Below are 25899 nucleotides of genomic sequence, written 5' to 3' on the forward strand. Positions count from 1 at the left end.
TCCATAATTCCATTCAAACAATTAAACTTTCATAGATTGTAGATTCAGGGCCCACAATTTAAATGATTGCAAGTATTTATTTGTTTATTTTTACATAATTTGGGCTTCCAGCTCATAAAACCCATGAAAACAGGAATTCAAAAAAGCGGAATACTGTGAAGAAATCACCATTTAGTTCTCAGTTTTTGCAGAAAAAAAAGAAATAAATTAGAATCACATCAAATCAATCAAAATATGGTACCTTACAAAACGATATTTCAATCTTCAATACTTGGTTGGGAATCCCTTTGCCTTAATCACTGCCTTGATGCACCCTGGCATTGAGGCAATCAGCCTGTGGCATTGCCTGGGAGTTATGGAAGCCCAGATTTCCTTGATGCTTGCTGTCAGTTCTTCTTTGTTTTTGGGTCTGGTGCCCCTCATTTCTGGCGAGTTGGCTGGCCAGTCAAGCACTGTGATGGCATGGGCATCAAAACAGGTTTTGGTGCTTCTGGCAGTATGGGCAGGGGCCAGGTCCTGCTGGAAGATGAAATCTGCATCTCCATACAGATCCTCAGCAGTAGGAATCATGAAGTCCACTAAAACATTCTGGTAGACTGTTGAGGTGACCTTGGATTTAAGAAAGCAGAGTTTACCAACACCTGCACCGGACATTGCACCCCAAATCATGACTGACTGGATATTTCACACTTGACCTCAAGCAGCTTGGGTTCTGTTCCTCACCCGTCTTCCTCCAAACCCTTGGACCTTGATTCCCCAATGAAAGGCACACTTTACTTTCATCAGAAAAGAGAACCTTGGAGCACTGGCCAGCAGTCCAGACCCTTCTTCTCCTTGGCCCAGTTGAGACGCTTCCTACGTTGGCTCAGGCTCAGAAGTGGCTTGACACGAGGAACTCGACAGTTGTAGCCCATCTCCCGGATGCGTCTGAATGTCGTGGTTTTTGAAGCTGTGACTCCTGCCTCATTCCACTCTTTCTGGATCTCTGCTAGATTCTTGAATTTTCTCCGTTTGATAATCCGCTGAAGCCCACGGTCATCTCTTTTGCTGGTGCATCTTCTCCTGCCACATTTTGCCCTTCCACTAGACTTTACATTGATATGCTTTGGACACAGCACTCTGTGAACAGCCAGCCTCCTTAGCTATGAACTTTTGTGGCTTACCCATCCTATGGAGGGTATCAATGATGGTCTTCTGGCCAGTTGTCAAGTCTGCAGACTTCCCTATATTGAACCAAACTGAGACAATTGAACCAAACTGAAACAATTTAATGACACCTGGGGAAACCTGTGCAGGGGCTGTGAGTTTAGTAGATGATTAGTGTGTGACACTCAGTTTAAAACATTCATGCCCTGCAAACTTTGGGCTGATTTCTTCACAGTATTCTAATTTTTTGAATTCCTGTTTTTGTGGGTTTTATGAGCTGGAAGCCCAAATTATGTAAAAATAAACAAATAAATACTTGAAATCGTTTGAATTGTGGGCCCTGAATCTATAATCTATGAAATTTTAAGTTTTTGAATGGAATTATGGAAATAAACTTTTCCATGGTATTCTAATTTTTTGGAAAGGGTCTGTGTGTATATATATATATATATATATATATATATATATATATATATATATATATATACACACACTATATTGCCAAAAGTATTCGCTCACCTGCCTTGACTCACATATGAACGGAACGCAAGTGACATCCCATTCCTAATCCATAGGGTTCAATATGACGTCGGTCCACCCTTTGCAGCTATAACAGCTTCAACTCTTCTGGGAAGGCTGTCCACAAGGTTTAGGAGTGTGTTTATGGGAATTTTTGACCATTCTTCCAGAAGCACATTTGTGAGGTCACACACTGATGTTGGACCAGAAGGCCTGGCTCTCAGTCTCCGCTCTAATTCATCCCAAAGGTGTTCTATCAGGTTGAGGTCAGGACTCTGTGCAGGCCAGTCAAGTTCATCCACACCAGACTCTGTCATCCATGTCTTTATGGACCTTGCTTTGTGCACTGGTGCACAGTCATGTTGGAAGAGGAAGGGGCCAGCTCCAAACTGTTCCCACAAAGTTGGGAGCATGGAATTGTCCAAAATGTCTTGGTATGCTGAAGCATTCAGAGTTCCTTTCACTGGAACTAAGGGGCCAAGCCCAGCTCTTGAAAAACAACCCCACACCATAATCCCCCCTCCACCAAACTTTACACTTGGCACAATGCAGTTCGACAAGTATGGTTCTCCTGGCAACCGCCAAACCCAGACTCGTCCATCAGATTGCTAGATGGAGAAACACGATTCGTCACTCCAGAGAACATGTGTCAACTGCTCTAGAGTCCAGTGGCGGCGTGCTTTACACCACTCATCTGACACTTTGCATTGCACTTGGTGATGTATGGCTTGGATGCAGCTGCTCGACCATGGAAACCCATTCCATGAAGCTCTCTGCTGAAGCACTGTTCTTGAGCTAATCTGAAGGCCACATGACGTTTGAAGGTCTGTAGCGATTGACTCTGCAGAAAGTTGACGACCTCTTCGTACTATGCATCCGCTGATCCCGCTCCGTCAGTTTACGTGGCCTACCACTTGGTGGCTGAGTTGCTGTCGTTCCCACACACTTCCACTTTCTTATAATACAGCTGACAGTTGACTGTGGAATATTTAGGAGCCAGGAAATGTCACGACTGGATTTGTTGCACAGGTGGCATCCTATCACAGTTCCACGATGGAATTCACTGAGCTCCTGAGAGCGACCCATTCTTTCACAAATGTTTGTAAAAGCAGTCTGCATGCCTAGGTGCTTGATTTTATACACCTGTGGCCATGGAAGTGATTGGAACATCTGAGTCTGATTATCTGGATGGGTGAGCGAATACTTTTGGCAATATAGTGTGTGTATATATATATTAGTGGTGGGACGCGATTAAAAAATTTAATCGAATTAATTAGAGGCTTTGCAATTAATTAATCGCAATAATTGCAGTTTTGTCAAAAAGCAATATTTGACACAATAAGTGAAGTTTTTGAATTCAAATAAAAATGTGGTGGACAGTTGAATCAATGAATAGACATATACGTGTTTATAATTTAAAATTTATTTTAAAAAAGGAAAATGGGACATAGAAACAAGTGATTTTGATGACTTAAAGCCTGAATTTAGTTGTTTTTTCCACTGTATGGCACATAAAAGCAGCATAAGTAGTTCAAGGAGCTTCAGAAAGTTGAAAATCCAGAGATTCATTCTGTTTTCATCTTTACTGGGTCTGATAAATGGCTTTGATGGTTCTTTTTATAGGAATATCAGTTTTTATTTATGTATTTTTTTCATAAACAAAAAGTTTATAATTAAGTTATTAAAAGAGATATCTTTGTTGTTTAGGTTATTCCTCCTCCAAGGAGGCAGAGCCTCGACGGAGTAAAAATTTAAACCACAAAAATGTTTCATTTCTATTTATCTGCATTTTTCATCTGTCTGCTACATTCACAGATTACTGCAAATCGAAGTGGAATTATAGCGATTTTATTCAACATTTAAAGACTTTCTGTAAACTGAAGCACTGTCTAGAAAAGTGGTCTATTATGGGATGGCTACACCGTTAGCCGTTAGCATGACTCGTAGCTAACGTTAGCTCTGGTGCGAACAGCAACATGTTTTACATTGAGGTGATACCGTCGGCTTGAAGTGAAGCAGAGATCAGAAAAGTATTTGTTGTACAATTTGCACACAACCAGGTTTTTATCCAAGCTGCCACCGTGAAGATTTTTAAAAGGAAACTTTCTGCCCGACAAGCTCAATCTCGTCTTCCTTCCTGACTTCACTCAGTGCTTCCTGTGCTTCTTCTTCATGGCTACAAACAGACTTTAGGTTCATTACCGCCACCTACTGGGCTGGAGTGTTCATCAGAGTTACCGGTGTGCCAGAAATGAGGGAACTGAGGAGGGTGCAAGTAATTGCATTATTAGTTTTAACGCATTATTTTCGCGAAATTAATTAATCGAAATTAACGCGTCCCAGCCCTAATATATATATATATATATATATATATATATATATATATATATATATATATATATATATATATATATATATATATATATATATATATATATATATGTATGTGTGTATGTATATATATATATATATATATATATATTAGAGCTGGGACTTTAACGCTAGTCGCTTTTGACAAAAAAAGTCAGCAGGAGGCTTTGGAACGTCGCCAGATTTAGCGAGAAAGTCGCCAAGTTGGCAACACTGCTTTGAGTTCATTTCCCCCGCAAACCGTGACAGGATTAGAGGTTGACACGCTCTTGGAGAAATGTTTGTTGGCTGGCCACTCTTGGCAAGATTCACCACTGTTCCATATTTTCTGCATTTGTGGGTAATGTCTCTCACTGTGTTTCACTGGAGTCCTAGAGCTTTGGAAATGGCTTTCTAACACCTTTTACACTGAAAAATGTCAATGACTTTGTTTCACATCTGTTCTTGAATCTCTTCAGAACATGGCATCGTGTGCTGCTTTCTGAGACCTTTAGCTACTTCACAATATCAGACAAGTTCTATTTAAGTGACGTTTAGATTCAACAACCCTTGCAGTAACCGGGGGTGTAGCTGGTGAAACTGCCCCAAACTGCCAAATGAATTTGCTCATTTGGCAGATTGGTAGCTAAGGGGACAATTACTTTTTCACATAGAGCAAAATGGGGCCACCATTTTTCCTTCAATAAATAAAATCATCACTTAAAAGCTGCATTATGTGTTTTCTTGGGCTATCTTTGTTTGTTTAAATTAGTTGATGATCTGAAACATTTAAGCATGACAAATACACAGAAACAGAAGATATCTGTAGTGGGGAAATTACTTATTCACAGCACTACATTTTAGGTTCACCCCAACTGGCTGCATTTATTTTAACTACATCCTATGTTACATTTTTGAACATATCAAGACACAAGGGGAAAAAATCCATGAATCAAAACTCTTTGAACCCCAAAACCTGCCAGTAAATTTGAAAGGCAGGTTATAATACAATACAAATCACCAAAAAGGCAACATTTATCCGATCTATAAACTGTAAAAACAAATAATCAGATTTTACACTTTTCTTTGAAATAATAAAGTTCAATGATGGGAATAGAAAATGTAATCAAAATCACTTTATTCTAAATGTTTCATTTAAAAATTTCTCAAAAACAACTGTTTGCAATGCATTCTGCAAAAAACTAAAGGTTCTGCACGCCTTGGTACTTTCGAGAAGCCAGGATGGAAACAGTTGTGACTAAGAGTCATGTGTAAAAAACGCAGTGATTTTCTGGCTGAACTTCTGGCTTACATTGAACAGATCAGAGACAGGGATGAAAACAAATTGAAAAAAAATTTTAAAAAATATATGATGTATGTCAAGCCATCATTATTTCCACTGAGTACTTGGAAAAATGTTGTACATGGTAATTCCATTATGATAATTCCTCCAGGATGTCATCACACCACCAACATGTTTCACTGTTGGTATCATGTTCTTCTTGTGGAATGCAGTATTAGCTTTACACCAGGTGTAACAGGACCCATGTCTTCCAACAAGTTCCATCTTTGACTCATCAGTCCACAGAATGATATCACAAAAATCTTGGGGCTCATCCAGATATTTTTTTTTTTTTGCAAAATGTTGTACATGGTAATTCCATTTTTTTTTTTTTTTTTTTTTTTGTCAACAAAAATAACGAAAGAAATTCAACTTTCGTAAACCATTATGAACTGGTTACTCTACAAAAAGAAAATTAAAAAAAATTGAGCTCTCTCTACTTCTAGACATGGTTCTGCTGTTTCCAAAGATGTGCAGGACTTCATTTTGCAGTGAGTAAAAACATGTTTGGAGCCAAAAAAAAAAAAAAAAAAGCCCAGAAAGTGTTTGAAGTTTTGAGATTCAATATGCAGTTGTATCAGTTGATTACATACTGAGCCATAGTTACTGGTTGTCATAGTAGCACAGTATGTTGTCAAAATGTAGAGTTTTTAAGTTGTTCCGTAGGCAGAAAAACATTATCAGAAAAGCAAACTAAAGATTTGACAGTAAATGAAAGTCACAGAAATGCTGACAAACTTCTCTCCTTAACACAGTCTGAATGTGTGCAAACCAAGAGACAAAAATCACAGTCATTGCATGGCTAATGGGGTAAATGTTATGTTTTGGCTACTTGAGGACCTGAGTCCATGTACTCTCTATTCCTAACAATTGTGTGTGTGACCTGACTCTTTCACCGCTAGTTAACATGAAAAAAGACAAACCTGAAGACTGTGCTCCCTCTGCACATATTAATAGCAGACTCACAATCTCCTAACAAAATGCCGGCAACCTTTTGTTGTATTTTGAACAAACACATTTAACACACTTGTGTATTTATTTGAATTGACTGTTTATAAAATGTATTATTTATCCGTAAATTGGCAGAGCACCGTTCAATTTGTATTCTGAGTAACAGCATGTCAATATTATTTAACATAATACAGCAATTAAATAGAAAATAAATCTGCATCCATACAGTACAAGCATGTCTGAAGGTCTAACTTGTTGGGGAATTTTTGAATTACTGTATTTGCCATTTTCAAAAAAATGTGTTCACTCTTTGCTAGGTCTTGGCTCTGTTACTGACTGGTACTCTTACCTCGGGGAGGTTGTGGGTCTTCTGGAACTGAGAAATGGAGTATGCTCTCACATAATCTCCCATTTCTGCCCTTGTCTCTATGGCTCGCTTCACCAGCCACTAACAGAAGACACAAACACACAACTCATCTCATCAAACACTAGGGCTGGACCCGAATATTCCTATATTCGGTCGTGACGGTGGTATCCAAATATTTATTTTGAGAACCGAATATTCGTGCGTCCCGTCCCCCCGCCACTATGTAAAAGGGAAATTTTGTTGCTTTTGCTGAATCTTCTTACCTGTATCACTGGAAAAATGTGAATAAAATCCAGCCCTTGGATTTGATGGGGCTCCAGACGATGAGGACACTTCATCTTTGGTAGAACAGAAACTATTTTCTCTGTCAGGGCACTGCAAAGAAACAGAAATGACTCATTAATGTTAGAATGAAACTGTTATCTGCAATTCAAAGTGAAACTGCACACCCAAAAACTGCTATTAAAAAGAACAATAGCCGAAACTATAATATAATATAATTAGGGCTGGGACTTTAAAGCGTTAATTTCGATTAATTAATTACAGCGAAAATAAAACGTTAAAAATAATAACGCAATTAATTGCACCCTCCTCAGTTCCCTCATTTCTGGCACACCAGTAACTCTGATGAACACTCCAGCCCAGTAGGTGGCAGTAACGAACCTAAAGTCTGTTTGTAGCCATGAAGAAGAAGCACAGGAAGCACTGAGTGAAATCAGGCACTGGTGAACAGTAAAGGAAGACGAGATTGAGCTTGTTGGACAGAAAGTTTTCTTTTAAATATCTTCCCAATGGCAGCTTGGATAAAAGCCTGGTTGTGTGCAAATTGTCCAACAAAGAGTTTTCTAAACACTGCGTCAGTTCGAACCGACGGTATCACCTCAATGTAAAACATGTTGCTGTAGCACCAGAGCTAACGTTAGCTACGAGTCATGCTAACGGCTAACGGTGTAGCCATCCCATAATAGACCACTTTTCTAGACAGTGCTTGAGTTTACAGAAAGTCTTAAAATGTTGAGTAAAATCGCTATAATTGCACTTCGATTTGCAGTAATCTGTGAATGTAGCAGACAGATGAAAAATGGAAATAAATAGAAATAAAGCATTTTTGTGGTTTAAGTTTTTACTCTGTCGAGGCTCTGCCTCCTTGGAGGAGGAACAACCAAAACAACAAAGATATCTCTTTTAATAACTTAATTATAAACTTTTTGTTCATAAAAAAATTACTTAAATAAAAACTGATATTCCTATAAAAAGAACCATCAAAATTACACCATTTATCAGACCCAGAAAAGATGAAAACAGAATGAATCTCTGGATTTTCAACTTTCTGAAGCTCCTTGAACTACTTATGCTGATTTTATGTGCCATACAGTGGAAAAAACAACTAAATTCAGGCATTAAGTCATCAAAATCACTTTTTTCTATGTCTGATTTTCCTTTTATAAAATAAATTTAAATTATAAACGCGTATATGTCTATTTATTGATTCAACTGTCAACCACAATTTTATTTGAATTGAAAAACTTCACTTATTGTGTCAAATATTGCTATTTGACAAAACGGCAATTATTACAATTAATTAATTACATAGCCTGTAATTAATTAGATTCATTTTTTTAATCGCGTCCCACCACTAAATATAAGTTGCTTTTTTTTCTTGCAAGCTTCTGTTTGTTCCTGCACAACTGTTAAATATGCAAATAATTGACCTAATGGTTTACAAAGAGCAAAAATAAGAAAGCAACAGTTTTTTTCATAATGTATAGCTGATGTTTAAACCAGCTACAAAATCAATATCTGCGACATTGCAGGTTCAGTGGACACTGTAAACAGGGTGAAGTCGTGGCCATAGTCTGTACAACATCAGTGTTGATATTGCTATTTTTGAAAAGTGATGAATACAAAGTTAACTGCAGTGCTTTTATGTGCACAGGGGAAAAATGGGAAGTAGGGAAGAAAATACTCTTTTTGTCCAATCATCCATCTGCTCTTATGCTTTTAAAAATGCACAAAATGAAAAATCAGGCACACAGTTTTATTCATTTTAACTGCATTCAAAAGTGGTGCTGCCAGCTGGCATTTCACTTACATTTTCTGGCCAATGGTTGAGTTTTCTTGAAAAAGAAGATCTACATCAACGTCAAAGTTACATGTTGTGATGCACCAGGTCATACCACCGACCACCTGTGCAGGAGAAATGGAGGAAACAGCTTAGTGGGGTTGGAGGTTGACAGGTGCGATAAAGCAATGAGACTGGGTTTCTGTGGCTCAGATGGTAGAGCGGGTTGTCCGCTGACTGCAAAGTTGGAGGTTCGATTCCCAGCCCCTCCATAGGTCGAAGTGTCTTTGGACAAAACACTAGGCCCCAAGTTGCTGGCACCTTGCGTAGCAGCTCTGTCACCATTTGTGTGTGACTGTGTGTGTGAATAGGTGAATGGAAAACATTGTAAAGATGCAAAGCTTTACAATGTTTTAAAGCCCCTTTCTACCACTAAGGTAGAAAGGGGCTATACAAGTGCAGACCACTGACAGTTTTGTCAACTAATTGTACGAGACAAGTACAAGTAATTGCACTGACATCGTAACATTTAACCCTTACGTCAAGTTTTTTACCCTTTTCATGTATAATTTTTACATCATTTTGGCAGTGTTGATGTATTTGGCATAAAATTTGGAAAGGTGTGTAACTGTATGCAAAAAATTACACTCTGGACCTCCGGACACTTTGCTCTGTCTTTCATTCTCTTACACATATACACACACCTTTTCCCAGTTATATGTTGAAGAAGAAAATAGCACATCCTTTAGCTACAGACACCCCTAGTGTCGCTCTTTATTCCATTACCATTGTCATTGATAATTACAATTTGCTGTCTGCCACTTGTCCTAATTGAATCACCTTTTGTTGTTGGTAACTGTCTGCCAGACTTTTTGTCTCTAACCTCTTGATTCCATCACCATTTGTCATTTATGGGCAACTATATGCAAATTGACCACTATTCTTTTCTGTGCTTTCATACTGTTCCCTCCCAACTGCCTGATCAATTGCATAAAATGGTTTACTCTGTAATTGTTCTGAGTCTGCATACCTTCACAAACTCACACTCTGTGTGTTTGTAAAACCATTGTATACCGGAACATTAATAAACACTCCACTACAGCAAACGCGCATTGGGGCTATTGGTAAATTTCCTTAACAATATGGTGCCGTGGCCCAAATGGCAATATACTTCAGAGAAGACTCTTTTCCCAGACCAAGGACATGCCAGTGGCTCATCACTCCAAATTGTATTGTTGAAAGGGATCCTTTTGAAAACTCAATTATTGTTGTTGTTGCTATGTGTTGTTGAAGGTCTGTTGAACTGTAGTTCCAAAAGATGTTGGATCCTCTCCTCTGCTCTCTGTATGCTGTTATATAACCATTACCTGTCACTAACTCTGTGTTTCCCCCGAGGTCCTGTGTCCTGTGCTTGCTCTCTCCATGGATGTCTCTGGATCTGGAGCTACATGTCTCTGATCTGCAGTCGCTGGCCTCACCACCTACTATCCTGCATTCTCATCTGTTTACAGAACTCTGTTGCCTCCAGCCTCATTGACATTATCATTAAGATCTACTCCAATCAGGCAAAAGCTGTCCATTCTTTTCCCAGCGACGAATTGTACCACAACAAGCAGCTCAGCAAGGACACTGGGACCTTATCAGAGAGCTCCACCGGAAAACACCCTGAATGCCAAACCACTCAACATCATTCTCATCACCAAGATGGCAACAAGTGTGAAGAGGACATTCTTGACTACAGAGGACTGCAAAAAAAGGCAGCTTCTTCACCTTCATGAGAAATCTAGAACACTGGGTCCACCCTTCAAAAGAGCTTGTGTAAGCAGAGGAGCAGAAGACGACGAAGGACATCTACAGCTAACAAAATAACAGAGGAGCAGCGCAGTCACAGGTGGCCGAGAAGAAGATGCAGGACACCCACAGCACAGGAGCAATGTAGATACTGGAGTTTCAGAAACTGCAGAAATTCAACTCATAACTAAAGTGCAAAGTAGATTATACGTTCAAAACAGAGGGAGTCACAGACAGCACAAATGTGACTTGCAGTGCACACCAAGTGAAACAAGCCACAAACCATCAAGTAACATGTACCTCCAGCTTGCCAATTTGCTGGCTGAAAACATCCCAGCCCCTATAAACTGCTATGTCTGTGGCTTCATTCCACATAGTAAAAAAGAAGGACTTCCACTGACGACTTTGCCTGCAATCTCTTGTGACACGTCATTTACTACAGTCACTCAGCTCAACTCATGAGTAGTGCACATTAGGGCTGAAACGATTCCTCGAGTTATTCGAGTAATTTGATTACTAAAATTCCTCAAGGCAAAAGTCTCTGAATCAAGGCTTCGCTTAATCCACTATATACGAGACCCCAGGTCACTAACTGCTGGACTGTGGTAGGAGTCTGGACCAAGACTTCATCCTATACAGACACGGCTCTATAATCAACAAATTATAAGGGGATTTTAAATTTGATGGGACGCTTCTATGGCAGTTTCACACAGTCAAGGCTTTCTTTGTGTAAGTCGGTTTGGCAAAAACCAAAACCTCACTCAGAGTTAACAGATATGAAGGTAGTTTTCAACTTTCTTTGTTAACTCACTTTCTACTTCAAACACGTCCACACAAACTTTTTAGCTTTACTGCGTTTAACGCTTCATTTGACTCGTTTTCTGCTCAAAATAAACCAATCGTGAACAGGTTGTTTTACCTGAGAACTATGAGGAACACAAAAATTTATGACGGTAAAAAGCTGCTACAGGGAATGATGCAAGACAGGAATGCTGGTAGAAAACTGTTAAACATGCGAAAGTATTTATTTTACCGGTCAATGCAGCTGATTATTTGTAACTGACAGCTACACAATGAAACTATCATCGATCATTTCATAAACTTAAACACGATATTCTACTGAAGTGCATGTAGGTCTGACACTGTCTCATAACGAAGGAAATCCCTGTAATTTGTGGCCAAATCAAAGTGAAGCTAATGTTACTGATTGAATATTCTCTGTAATAAATACTAATAAACTAATCAGTTTTCTTATTTTTGTTCTATCAGCTGCAGTACCAGCAGTTTCTACGGACCAAACAAAAAAACATATTTATGTGATTTCTGCATCACCAACTAAATACATGTCGAGTTTCCATAGCTTTGAGTTTTAGTTGAATACCACTGTACTATACTATATATGCACAATACACTGCAGATGTCCCCCGTGTTCCACCAGCACGGTTATTTCTGTTGCACTGTGCGCTCACTTCCGCTTTTGATGCTGTAACACGCATGCCAAGTGCTGAAATCGATTACTCGATTAATCGCCAGAAAAATCGATGGAATACTCGATTACTAAAATAATCGATAGTTGCAGCCCTAGTACACATGTCCCAACATGGCATCCCAAGGAACATGTCTAATGCAAAGTTCGCTGTAGTGGGGTGACTATTCGTATTCAGATATATATATATATATATATATATATATATATATATATATATATATATATATATATATATATATATATTCAGGTATACAGTGGTTTTACCAACACAGAGCGCGAGTCTGTGAAGGTAAGCAGGCTCATGAAGGGGTAAATTTAGTGAATAAGGGAGTTTGCACAGATGGTATTACAACTACCCTACACACACACACACACACACACACACACACACACACACACACACACACACACACACACACACACACACACACACACACACACACACACACACACACACACACACACACACACACACACACACACACACACACACACACACACACACACACACACACACACACACACACACACACACACACACACACACACATATATGGGGGGGCTGGTCATTTCATATTCACCTGAAAAGATTCACAGCTCATAAAGCTCTGGAGCTAATCATGCAGCCTGCTGACGATGAGCAAGATTCAGATGACTCAAAACTGAGGATGAATGTTAGAAATGTAACCTGGTCTTTCCAGACGATGATTGTGAACAATCCATGACACTGTCAGGTCTCAGCTTTCCAAAGGGGGTGGTGCATCCTATAAACTCTGCAGGGTGCCCAAACTTTTGCAGATGCCATTATTGTGTTTTCTGTTATTTTGAAAGTGTAAATGATGGAAATAAAATCTAACTTTTTTTGACATATTATAAGAATGTGTCATCTGTAATTTGATGCCTTTTGGAGATTTTTCCATCATTCCTTGTCTTCTTTATGCACATTAATACAAATTTTTACCTGGGGTGCCCAAACTTTCGATCCCCACTGTAGCTATGATCATGACAGAGGTTCCTTAAAAAATCTGCCTCAGTGAAAGTGGAAATTATTTTAATATATAATATGGTTATGGCTTTATTGTCCTCTCAGGTCTGGAGTATGAGTTTTTATTAAATATCATTGCATAAAAGTAATGCAATCAATGTTGCTCTTATTCATTCCAGACTGATTATCAAAAAACTATTTTCTACTTAACACTTACTTTCTTACTATATAGTAATATAGTATATATATTATTATATCACTTCTTATTGTCTTTTTTCATAAAGAACAATGACATCATGTAAACAAACTGGCATTGAAAAAGTTAAAATCTTTAAAATGAGTGAAAATGAATGTATATTTTTATTTAATTGTGGTCAGGCCTGATGTCGATTTTAAAAATAAGCCACTGAAAGCGAAAAATAAAATTAATATGTAACATTTATTTGGCATTGTTTCTGACATTGATATTTTTGTCTTAAAGAATCTCTGTGTGAATTTAACTTAGAGATATCAACAACTTGGTTTTGACTAGTTGTAATTACACTGTGACTAGTACAAATTTTTGTTGCAGATATCTATAAAGTTATTCTGGCGAGACAAAACAACAGTTGGACATATCTGTAATTCAGTTTGGACTAGCCAGAATAATACCAACTAATCTGAACTGTTGTGTATGACACTGCTCATACGAAACTTCCCACTGGGTGTTGGTCCAGCAAAGAATTTGAACAGAAGCAATGGCATATTCTGTGGTGGATAAGATTGTTAGAAAATGCGGTGAAACATTAACAGCTTATCAGCAAGGAATTTGTGGAAAATAAAAGCTTCATTCATCAGTGAATTTTGATTAAAATTTACTTGAGCTTTGGTTTCTAGTTGACATGGGGATAAAACTGCTTGTTATATGTGGTCATGGTGGCAGTATCATAGTATGTTGGATAAGCAAGCCAACAGCCTCCTCTGCAATTACACTTTGACTAGGCTGAATTCCAGTTTGAGATATTTACAGTGTCTTCAACAGCTGAAATTTAATCTAAGCTATCTAAAAGGGACAGTGTAAATATCCTAAATTAGAATTTGACTGGTCAAAAAAAACTGAATTAAACTGTAGATATCTGATACTTGAATTACAATTATTCATACTTTAGCTGCAGACATTTGCCATATTATTTTCAGATATCTGTAATGAAAATGCATAGATGGTACAAGTTACACAAAAGTGACAAACAAGATGCCCCTTCCCTTGTAGAGTGGATCGAGGGATTTTCCCAAGAACATAAAGGGTCACTGACAGAACTCAAACAAGTCCTGTGTGTACCTTATCAAAAGGTGACAGTCCTTTGATCCGGGCTCTGAAGTATCCAGCTGCCAGCAGAAGCTCCAGGATCTCTGCCAGCTTGACACGCTGCTCTTCATCCTCTCGGGTTTCCACCTGGAAGTCAAAACCACTTTATAGCTCAGATAGCTGATGACAAAGGACGGACAACCTCTGACTGTGCCCTAATGCATTAGCATACACCAGACGTATTGTTAGGTTAGGCCTGGGCATCAGAAGTTGTAACCTTGAATATTTTATGAATAGTTGATGATATTTATTTATTTTACAAAAGCAAGAATAAAAAACGCTCTCAATCGATTCATCTGTCATTTATCTCAAGAGTTAAAGCCTTTCTCCAGGTACACTGGCATCCTCCCAAATTCAGAAGGCATGCATGGTAGGTTAACTGGGGATTCTATATTGGTCATAGGTGTGCAAGTGGGCGATCTGTCTAGGGTGTACCCTCTGTCAGCCCAACAAGCCTCTACAGGGTGAAGTGAGTATAACAATTGGATAGTTGTGTTGGGACTTCATTATTCAAATTTTCTTCCTCAACAAGACCTGCAATACTTCTTCCGGCCAAAGTGCAAAGAAATAAAACGTCTGAAAATATATTTTCAAGACACACCTTTACACATGATTACAACTGTAAATCATACAGTTTGGACTAATTCCAAGGCACAGAGTTTGAGAAACACTGGTCGATAGTATAGTAATGTGGCGCATGGGCTAAGCATAGAAAGAAAGTGGCATGACCGTATTTTGCCAAGAGAACAGCGTTTTACATTTTATAGTCATTTCACTCTGAAATAACTTGAAAACGGCACAATTAACAGATTAAAGGTTCCCCGTTACGCTTCTGGCATTCATGTTTCCGTCTGCTGTCAGACCCTCACTGACATTCCTCCATTTTGCCTTGAAACTGCTGTTCAACTTACAAATGAGGCATTTCAACGGCTAAACACAGTTTACCAGTTACAAGCGAACTCCACCGTTAGCTAACCAGCCTCAGTGTTAACTTATGTAGACCGCAGTTTTACAGTCAGTGCATTGTAGCAGAAAAAACGATAAAAGTGATCTCTACCTGAATGACGTTGCCTTCTTGGTCGTATTGGGCTCCTATTTTCGAGCCAGTTCTCATCCTGTGGAATACAGACGTACCCGCCGCCATGTTGAGCTGAAGTGCTGATGCCAGGTCACATGACAGCTGCATATGACTGACAGTCATTCACTGCTAAGTTTGAGTTTGGCTCCACGCAAATAGAAACATTAAAACATGTTTTTATCTCATCTAGAATTTGGAACCGTAGACTTTTTTAAACACTGGACAATCACCGACTGTGACAGTTAGGTAACAGACAAAACGGTGGGCATGCGTACTTTTCAACAGCAGAGGGAGCACTGGGCTTGTTAAAATGCTGGTTAGAAGAAAGACGAATAATAATAATAATAATAATAATAATAATAATAATAATAATAATAATAATAATAATAATAATAATAATAATAATAATAATAATAAATATCACTGCAATTCTGCACGACTTTTTAGTGTTACTTTACAATTTGAATTCACAAGGGTCATTCCAGAATTGGAGGACATTTGGGCTTCAAAATTTTTGAAAAATTAACATTCTTTTTTCAAATTTTTTGCTACATGTTCATCAATAATACGTAATAAACTATCAAATGTTTCATTAGCTTCGCTTATACTTAGTAAAAACTGAGTAAACTGAGTAAGATAAAATGTCGCTGTATAAAGTATACTTACTGTATATTGTAAAATGAAAGTGGAATATATTGTATGAAGCATTACAGAAAGTACACCGTATTACAGTACAGTGCCTATTGTCAGATTACCTACCTGTTCTGTCAACGAAAAGTCTGAATGATTGAGTACACAGTTGTTCTCCCAAAATTTGGCTGCACCCTTCAACCAGCGTCGGCCATTGTAAGCTCTTCTTCTTCTTCTTCTTCTTCTTCTTCTTCTTCTTCTTCTTCCCTTGACCTTGTCCAAATTCCTTGTCCTTCCACTATCAGACATTGTAACATTGTGTTGTGCTCCAGCTACACACGTGGACAAAAATGTTGGTACCTCTCAGTTAATGAAAGAAAAACCCACAGTGGTCACAGAAATAATTTGAATCTGACAAAAGTAATAATAAAAAAAAATTCAATGAAAATTATCCAATGAAAATCAGACATTGCTTTTGAACCGTGGTCTAACAGAATTATTTTAAAAAATAAACTCATGAAACAGGCCTGGACAAAAATGATGGTACCCTTAACTTAGTATTTTGTTGCACAACCTTTTGAGGCAATCACTGCAATCAAACGATTTCTGTAACTGTCAGTGAGACTTCTGCACCTCTCAGCAGGTATTTTGGTTCACTCCTCATGAGCAGACTGCTCCAGTTGTCTCAGGTTTGAAGGGTTCCTTCTCCAGATGCCATATTTCAGCTCCTTCCACAGATGTTCTATAGGATTTAGATCAGGGCTCATAGAAGGCCACTTCAGAATAGTCCAATGTTTTCCTCTTAGCCATTGTTGGCTGTTTTTAGCTGTGTTTTGGGTCATTATCCTGTTGCAAGACCTATGACCTGCAACTGAGACCAAGCTTTCTGACACTGGGCAGCACATTTCTCTGTAGAATACCTTGATAGTCATGAGATTTCATTGTACCCTGCACAGATTCAAGACACCCTGTACCAGATGCAGCAAAGCAGCCCCAGAACATAACAGAGCCTCGTCCATGTTTCACATTTGGGACAGTGTTCTTTACTTGATATGTTTCATTTTTGCATCTGTGAACGTAGAGCTGATGTGCCTTGCCAAAAAGTTCCAGTTTTGTCTTGTCTGTCGATAGGACATTCTCCCAGAAGGTTTGTGGCTTGTCAACATGTAGTTTGGCAAATTCCAGTCTGGCTTTTTTTATGATTTGTTTTCAACAATGGTGTCCTCCTTGGTCATCTCCCATGAAGTCCACTTTGGCTCAAACAACGACGGATGGTGCGATCTGACACTGATGTACCTTGACCTTGGAGTTCACCTTTAATGTCTTTAGAGGTTGTTCTGGGCTCTTTTGTTCCCATTCCTATTATCCGTCTCTTCCATTTGTCATCAATTTTCCTCCTGCGACCACGTCCAGGGAGGTTGGCTACAGTCCCATGGATCTTAAATTTGCAACATGTGCAACTGTAGTCACAGGAGCCTCAACCTGCTTGGAGATGGACTTATAGCCTTTACCTTTAACATGCTTGTCTATAATTTTCTTTCTAATCTCCTAAGACAACTCTCTCCTTGGCTTCCTCTGGTCCATGTTTAGTGTGGTACACACCATGTCACCAAACAGCACAGTGACTACTGTAACCCTATAAATAGGCCGACTGACTGATTACAAGTTTGTAGACACCTGTGATGTTAATTAGAGGACACACCTTGATTGAACATGTCCCTATGGTCACATTATTTTCAGTCTTTTCTAGGGGTACCATAATTTTTGTCTAGGCTTGTTTCATGAGTTTTTAAAAAATAATTCTGTTGAACCACAGTTCAAAAGCAATGTCTGATTTTCATTGGTTAATTTTCATAGAATTTTTATTTATTATTACTTTTGTCAGATTCAAATTATTTCTGTGACCAGTGTGGGTTTTTCTTTCATTAACCGAGGGGTACCAACAATTTTGCCCACATGTGTGTATATATATATATATATATATATATATATATATATATATATATATATATATATATATATATATATATATATATATATATATATATATATATATATCTAGTTGCCAATTGATGGTTAATGAAATGCACCTTTGAGCAGTTTCAGCAAACCCTAACCCTTTGCACATCACCCTTCATTAGAGAAATGTATAGAAATATCCTTGATATATTATAGCAACTTGTTCAATCATTTTACATGTAAAGACTTATATGATGATCCAATGCCTAAATGTTGTGGAGGGTGAGACTATTCAACAGAGACCCATTATAAAACATTTTGATCAACATGACATAAGCTATTGATAATGTAGGAAACAGCAGATAATTTTACATAATCATTTGCATGGATGTAGCAAAGCATTTGCAACTTGTTCAAAGAAATGAGAAAGTTTTTTCATGAGCACAAATGACATAATGACGTGAAGCTTGAACAAGTAGTTTTGAGAATTTCAGTTCTAATCTGAGAAATGTACCAAAGCGACTGACAAAAACTGTAAGAGCATTTCTATTCTATGTCTCTTTTACTTGAGTAAAATATGTGAGTGTATCTTCCACCAATGCTAAATATTTCAGTCTAAGTATTTGCACCAATGAGACACAAAAGTGGGTCTGCTTTTTCCTTAAGTGTCTCTACTTGAGAAGGAATGTTATTTCTCTTCACTGCCCTCTTTAAATCAGAGGATCTTCCTCTTATTTAAATCGCTGTTCTTCCTTGCAGAGCTCTCAGTTATATGTTCACTATAATAAAGACCAATCCAGCATTGTAAACTTAAATAAAAATATTCATAAGCATGTGAAAAAAATAAAATTATATGAACTCAGAAACTATATTTTCACTTATTTTCTTCCGATTTTATTTAAAGGAAGCTGTTTCTCATGATGACTAAGTTCACATTTTATTTTTTCGTCTTTGTTTAGAAGTGTATCCTCCGTAACTGTTATCATCTCATGAGGGGACGTCATCATATATTTTTGCGACAATGCCGCTCACATTACGGTGACAATTTTACGACAGCTGCTCGGTTTACGGTACACGTGCGTGCACAGCTGTCCAGTCCGCTTCGCGGTGTTTAGTCCAGCATGGCTAAAGTTTCAAAAGCAAAAATGAGTAAAAAGGTCTTTAAAAAAAGCTCCGAAGTGACGGTGAACAGCACAGCGCTGAAGCCAGAGGTTGTCTACGATGACGACGATGATTTAAAGGGAGCAGATGAAGAAATTATCAGTGAGGAGGAGGATGGCGAGGATGAACGAAAACGTCAACATCTGCTGGAGGCCATCAGCGCTCTCGGGGGTAAGAGGAGGAAAGCTCTGGGAGAGAGATCCGAGGCTGCTGTGCAGATGTCTGAATTTATGGTTAATGCGGAGGACGAGAGTGAGAGAGTGGAATTGTCCGACCTCATCCAGATCATAGAAAAAACCTCCACCGTCCCTGCCAAGACCAAGAAGCAGCTTAAGAATCTGCAGCGCAGTAAGACCATTGAATGCCCTCTCAGCAAACAGGAGAGTGAGAGGATTCAGAGAGATGTGGCTTTTCAGAAGGCAGCTACTGATATTAGCCGATGGAAAAGTATTATCTCACAGAACCAGAGGGCCGAGCAGCTCATGTTCCCCCTCAATCAGGAGCCTTCGGGCCCCAAACCCATGGAGAGAGTGGTGACTGGCTGGAAGGCCCAAACCCCACTCGAGCAGGAAATTTTTGCCCTCCTGTCTGCCAACAAGCAGCCCATTAACGACCCCATCCTGACCCCCATTGAACAGGCTTCAATGAGGGCGATGAGCCTGGAGGAAGCCAAGGTCCGCCGCGCAGAGTTGCAGAAAGCCAGGGCTCTACAGTCCTACTATGAGGCCCAGGCCCGGAGAGAGAAAAAGATCAAAAGCAAAAAATTCCACAAAGTACAGAACAAAGCCAAGCGTAAAGAGTTTCTGAAGCAGTTTGACGAGATGGTAAAGACAGATCCAGCTGCTGCCTTGGAGGAGCTGAATAAGATGGAGGTTGCCAGGATGCAGGAGAGGATGTCACTAAAACATCAGAACAGTGGCAAGTGGGCCAAGTCCAGGGCTATTATGGCTAAATACAATGAGGGGGCTCGCAAAGCCATGCAGCAGCAGCTGGAGGTGAACAAACACCTGACCCAGAAGCTGGTGACCTCACTGAATGGTGATGATGAAGAAGAGGAGGAAGCAGGTGACCCAGAACTGCTTCCTGACTTTGTAAATGATGCTGAGCAAGATCTGGATTCTTCAAATCCTTGGATGAGAGGAAGGCTCTCTGAAGATCCCACAGAAGAAGAAGCGAATAGTGACACTGTGGGTCTGACAACAGAACAGTCTGGAGGGATGGAATATATAGCTGAAGAGGAGGAGAAAGTTGAGGAAACGGAAGACAATGTGATCCTCAGAGAGTTTGACAGCAGAAGGAAACTGCGCCAGGCCCTGGAGACTGACACAGCAGTAGAAATGTCTGTGGATGAGGAGGAAGAGGAAGAAAGCAAAGCTGCAGCTGAGGATGGATATGCTTCTGACAAAGAAGAAGAGAGGCTTTGCGAGTTCACAAACCTTTTCCATGAAATAGTTGAAGGTCAGAGTAGAGTTGAAGGAGCAGGTGATGCTGGTCGCACAGATACTTCAACTCAGCTGGAAGCAGAAGTGATAAGGATCAGGACTTTGGGGAGTGTGGAGCTTCTCACTCAGGACAACTCAGCCACTGATAAAGTACATGTTGAATCCCAGAAGCCCCTATCCACAGAAAACCTCCCATCTACAACACAAAAGGCAGGTAAAAGCAGAAAAAGAAAGAAAAAGATTCAACTGAAAGAAGTACTCACCAAAGAGACAAAAGTCATGAAAGTCTTGCTCGCTCCAACTATCGAGGCCTCTGAGGAGTTGGAAGAAAAGCTGGACCAGAGGGGTCTCATTAAAGAGGCTTTTGCTGGAGACGATGTCATCTCAGAATTCCTAAAGGACAAGAGGAAGCAGGAGGATGTAGGGACATCTAAGATACTGGACCTGACACTACCTGGGTGGGGCGAGTGGGGAGGGACAGGCCTCAAGCCATCACGCAGCAAACGCAGGAGGTTCAGAGTCAAGAATGCACCACCTCCACCCAGGAAAGATCAGCATCTACCCAGCGTCATCATCTCGGAGAAGAGGAACAGCTTCATCAGCCTCCACCAGGTGAACTCGCTGCCCTTTCCCTTTGAGAATCACACGCAGTTCGAAAGCACCATTCGCTCACCACTGGGACGCACCTGGAACACAGAGCGGACTGTTAAAAAGATTACCAAGCCCAAGGTGGTCACCCAGCTGGGCACTATCATTGAGCCCATGGCTCAGGAGGAGCTGGTGAAGGTAAAAGTGTCTGCAGGAAAAAACAGCTGTGTGGACTCATTGAAAATTAAATATTAGAAACCGTTATTACTATGATCCAGAGTAAATAGTATGTACACAGTGATGGCAGATTGTTAGTATTTCTCCACTCATCAGTTGTTCTGTGGCTATTGAGTGATAGCTTCACCATTTTAAGATAGACCTGAAAAACTTACCCTTTAAATGCAGTTTGTTCTGTATGGCATTTTTCCAGACTGTGAGAATATCTGAGCATATAGAGAGCTGAAAGAATGCAAACTTCTTTAACTGATCTCTTTCCTTGAGTTTTTCATGTGTGTTTGATATCAAAATCAGTGAAATCAAATATATAAAATCAAGTAATTGTTTAAGAATATTTGAAATAAATTGCACGTTTGGAATTAAAGATGTTGTGGCAAGCTTACAAATTGTGTTTTTACCAGGTCCTCTTCATTTAAGTTCCAGCCTACACAGCCTAGCTGGATGCAGTTTACTGTCTATTCTTAGCAATATACAAGTGTATGCAGTTGATACACATAGATAGAACCAATACAATGTAATGCAGCAGTCCTTCATTAAGGACGTATAATGTTCGCTTCTGTTTTAACTGTCTGAGTGAAGTGTTGTAGAAATCTATAGTCATTTTGGAGACTCTAGTGTGTGGCTCTGTTGAACAGTAGAATACAGTTTTATATTGGTAGGTGTTTTTATTTTTTATCCATTCCATTAAATCAAAGAGAATAGGCCAAATAAACAAATTTCTGTCTTATGTTTATTCCTTCATCAGTACATTACTTTTACATTACACTGTATTGTTTTTATCTTGATGGACTTAATCAATTTCAGACTGGGATTTATTCAAAGGTAGGACGAAATATTCCTCAGACAGGTGTTTAACGTAACAATGACTTTTGGCCTGCCTGACTGTAAAAGCACACTGAATTTAAACAGACACAGTTTTCCCAAGTACATTTATGATCCTTATTGCCTGTGGGTTGTAGTTGTGAAGGTTGCAGAGTTTCTGCTTTTTATAATTATAGTACAATTCCAGTGATGTTGGGGCTTCTAGTGTTTTTCAAGCTGAAAACACAAACAGCCTGTCTTTACTTTTGTTTTTTGCATACAACAGATTCTTTTTCAGGTTACATTCCTGTGTAAACTCTGCATGCAGATTAGATGCTGATTTGTATAAGTGTATGGACAGTTTCAACCAGCTGATACTGAGTTTTTGTGCAAGCCACAAGTAAGATAGCCCACCATTATCTAATAAATGCTAATTTGAATACACTACAAATTCAGCAAATATTTAGCTAATATTTTTTTGTTTGTTTTTTTGAAGCAACACAAAGTGGTGGGGAATCTTCTTGTCACTGATTAGATTATTACTTGTTGGTCATTCATGCTTTTACAAGTGATTTTAGACTACCAGTTTGTCCAGGACTGAGTGCCCCAGCAAACTCAGCCCAAGAGAAGACTCGTCTCAAGAACCCCCACATTTCATCACAGGATCTGCAGGCAGCTCTTCAAGTATTGCCATGGAAGAGATTGACGGCAAAAGGAATTTGAACTGCATTGAAGCCTGCTGGGGGAAAGCCTTTGCAGTCCAAATTAATGATCAGTGCAAAACAGCAAACATGTAAGCAAAAAGCATCCCTTTTGGAACAAATGAACATAAATCAAAGACAGAGTTGTTTGGTTATAGTAGCAGCAGACATCTTTGGGGCACACCAACGACAGCTTTAAGAGAAGCTGAAACCAGTTGTATAGTGGTGATGGTCTTCTGCTTTGAGGTTGATTTGTTTCCTTAAGGACTGTAGAAACATCGGGTTATGGTATGGCAAAGTTAAACCCCACATGTAATTCCCATTTCACATCCCATGCGAATCTGAACTATTGTATTTAAATTGCTTTTTAATGGTTTTGCTCCTACAGACTGTGTTACGTAGATTTTTTTTGTTGTCACTTCACAAATATTATGTCCCTGCTTACAGTCAAAACCAAAACACACCTCTACCATCCTGATGTTTGAGACATTTTACAGGATAGTAGGAAAATAATGCAACTGAAACATATTTAAAAGGTTGAACTTTGATCCCCAGGTGAGTGTGTACGTTCAAACTGCACTGCTTGAAAGAGGGAATGGTCATGGTTAAAGCATCAAACAGCAGTATTTTGGAAGTTTCTGCCTGTCTTCCTTAACTGTGTGTCTCTGCTAATGTTCAATACATTTGTAAGACCATGCAGCAATGTCTAAAAGAAAAGTCATTACAGTTGGGTTAAACCTTCACACATGGGTGAGAGTGCATGCTTTGGCACCTGACGTCTCTGTGTTTCACATGATAGACACTCTATTAAAGTGAGGGATACTGTAATGGACTATGCGTCAGTTCAGGTAATGGTTGTCAGCCTGAGTGCCCTAGAGACAGTGGAGAATTCCATTAGAAACCTTATAGTTACTAAATCAGTCATTCTCCACCTTCCTCTCTATTGAACCACCTCTTTGGGGCAATTACTACAGCTTCATACAGCTTTCAACAATGAAAAGAGACTCAGTCCTTGGACTTACTCCTGACCACTGAACTGCAACAAAATCAGACAGTGATTCTCACTCAAATATATGAAGACTGTTGTGGCTGTAAATCAGATCTAGGGTTGGGAAGGGCCTACAGCTCCCATGATGGAACATGTTTTTCTCTACAGAGTCCATTTGTGAAATCTGCATACATATTTGTTGTAAGATGAAGACGCATTTATGCCTACAAAATTGGTTGGCTGCAGAGCATTGAAAATGTAATACTAGCTTATCTTCTGTGTACCCCTGCTCTGTTCTCGCAGAGTGTTATGACAATGAGATGTGACAGAAAACAACTCTCATAGACTGATAGGAAAACAGCTGAGTGGATTGAAGTGTACATTAACAGTGGCTTTTTCCTACACACGGCAGTGGATGTTCATAGCTGCAGTTTTTTTGTTTTGTTTTTTTGCCAGTTGCTTTGAAGGTCTGTGCCTGAAACAATTTGATAGAGGACTCTTTCCCATTTCACCCTGTAATCCAAGGCCCAACTCCATTCATACCCTGACAGGTGTAAGATTAACTCAGTTAGGTGCAGAGCCGCTCATGCACGCCAAATTAAATTAATGGAACAAATTTCCCTCCTAATTAAGATGAAAATACGTGTCAGTTGTAACCTTGCTGAGCACTAATTATGTACAAATGATTTATCATCTGTTTCATCCTGAATAGCAATGGGTGCACCTCTCTGATAGCCCTGGCTAACTGTTAAGAGATGGCCCCTGATTAATACTGACAGGTTGTGCTGCACAGAAGCTGCACGTTGCCAGCCGGCCAATCAGAGCTAGCCTGAGCTCAGTCTCTCCTCCCTTCCATTAACCTACATTGGGTGTGCAGCTGAGCATCACTCTACCTCAGCTCTCCTTCTTGTTTCTCTCCTTGGAATGAAAATGAAATACCTTCCAAAAGCAGTGTATGTGTGTGAGTGTGTGTGTGTGTGTGGAGCCGGGAGGGTGAGAGTGCTAAAACCTGTATCGGGATGAATCCCACTTGAGATTGAATTAGTTTGTGCCTACATAATCCAACTAACAAGAGGGAGATGAGGTGTCTGACAAACTCCATCTTAAATATCACATTGAATCACACAGAATACAGTCAATCTCATACATCAATAGTTTATGCCCAGTGACAAATAATTGCTTGAAAGTGCCTGAGAACAAAAACAAGCTTGTATCACCCTAGTACCAGCCTGAGGCCAGCAGGTGGTGCAAAAGGTCAAGCCTGCCAAAAACGCCTGTGAGCGAAAATATCAAAACAAACAGGGCTTCATCCTATAATTACAGCCTAACTAGGCTCTTCCATCTTGTTTCTGCCTGCCTTGGAAGTACAGATATATTTCAATAGGCAACAGCACTGATTAGCATTAGAATTGAAGTCCCCTGTGATTCTAAGGACACACTGGCCAATCTGTAATCATTGTTCCGCAGACTTGCTCACAGGGGATATAGCCTGCTTTGTCGCTACCATTCAATATGCCACGCACATGCTAGCATAGCTTCTGTGGTGCTTCCAGCAACAGGGAATTTGCATTTTCTCCTCGTAGTCCCAAGAATTTGTGCAGACAATGATGTACCACAAATGAGTCCTGTCCTGTTTCCAGCAGGCACAGATGAGAGATGCTTCTCCTTCCTGAATGCTACTAAAGAATGAGAAAAGCTTTCCCATTCTAGGTCTCATTTCCTTCTTGTGTGACTCTTCTCCTGTAGTTGCCTATGTATATTTAAGTGTGTGTGTGTGTGTGTGTGTGTGTGTGTGTGTGTGTGTGTGTGTGTGTGTGTCCTCAAAATCTCATTATGTACAGGTGTCAGTTCTAGCCATTAGGGATCATTTGACTTTCTATTGTGATTTGGGCTTGTTTGGTGTACACCTTCCATTGCCTCAATTTGCTCTTTGTAAGCTTCATTGTTGTGGTTAATGTCAGTGCTCCT

General features: G+C 39.4%; 2 protein-coding genes across 5 annotated transcripts in view; one reads left to right on the forward strand and one right to left on the reverse strand.

Moving 5' to 3' along the window:
- The window catches only part of ccdc93 (coiled-coil domain containing 93), a 36444-nt gene extending 20849 nt beyond the window's left edge, over positions 1–15595 (reverse strand). For 2 of the 4 annotated variants that reach the window (XR_008603184.1, XM_055015038.1), the window contains exons 1-5: positions 15404–15595; positions 14320–14433; positions 8767–8861; positions 6938–7049; positions 6657–6755 (exon numbers count right to left, since the gene is read on the reverse strand). Coding sequence is in view for 3 of the 4 variants with exons in the window: in XM_055015038.1 (XP_054871013.1) it covers positions 6657–6755; positions 6938–7049; positions 8767–8861; positions 14320–14433; positions 15404–15547 (564 nt within the window). In the remaining variant the exon portion in view is untranslated. The remainder of the gene's footprint in view (positions 1–6656; positions 6756–6937; positions 7050–8766; positions 8862–14319; positions 14434–15403) is intronic. The other 2 variants (XM_055015036.1, XM_055015037.1) reach the window with 2 other exon arrangements.
- Positions 15596–19067: 3472 nt separating this feature from the next.
- si:dkey-251i10.3 (uncharacterized protein LOC553498 homolog) lies at positions 19068–21827 on the forward strand. The gene has a single exon (XM_023298660.3). The coding sequence runs from the start codon at positions 19135–19137 to the stop codon at positions 21457–21459; it is 2325 nt and encodes a 774-aa protein (XP_023154428.1). The 5' UTR covers positions 19068–19134; the 3' UTR covers positions 21460–21827.
- Positions 21828–25899: the final 4072 nt, after the last annotated feature.

This window comes from Amphiprion ocellaris, chromosome 11 (genome assembly GCF_022539595.1).
Source record: "Amphiprion ocellaris isolate individual 3 ecotype Okinawa chromosome 11, ASM2253959v1, whole genome shotgun sequence".
Taxonomy (NCBI): Eukaryota; Metazoa; Chordata; class Actinopteri; family Pomacentridae; genus Amphiprion; species Amphiprion ocellaris.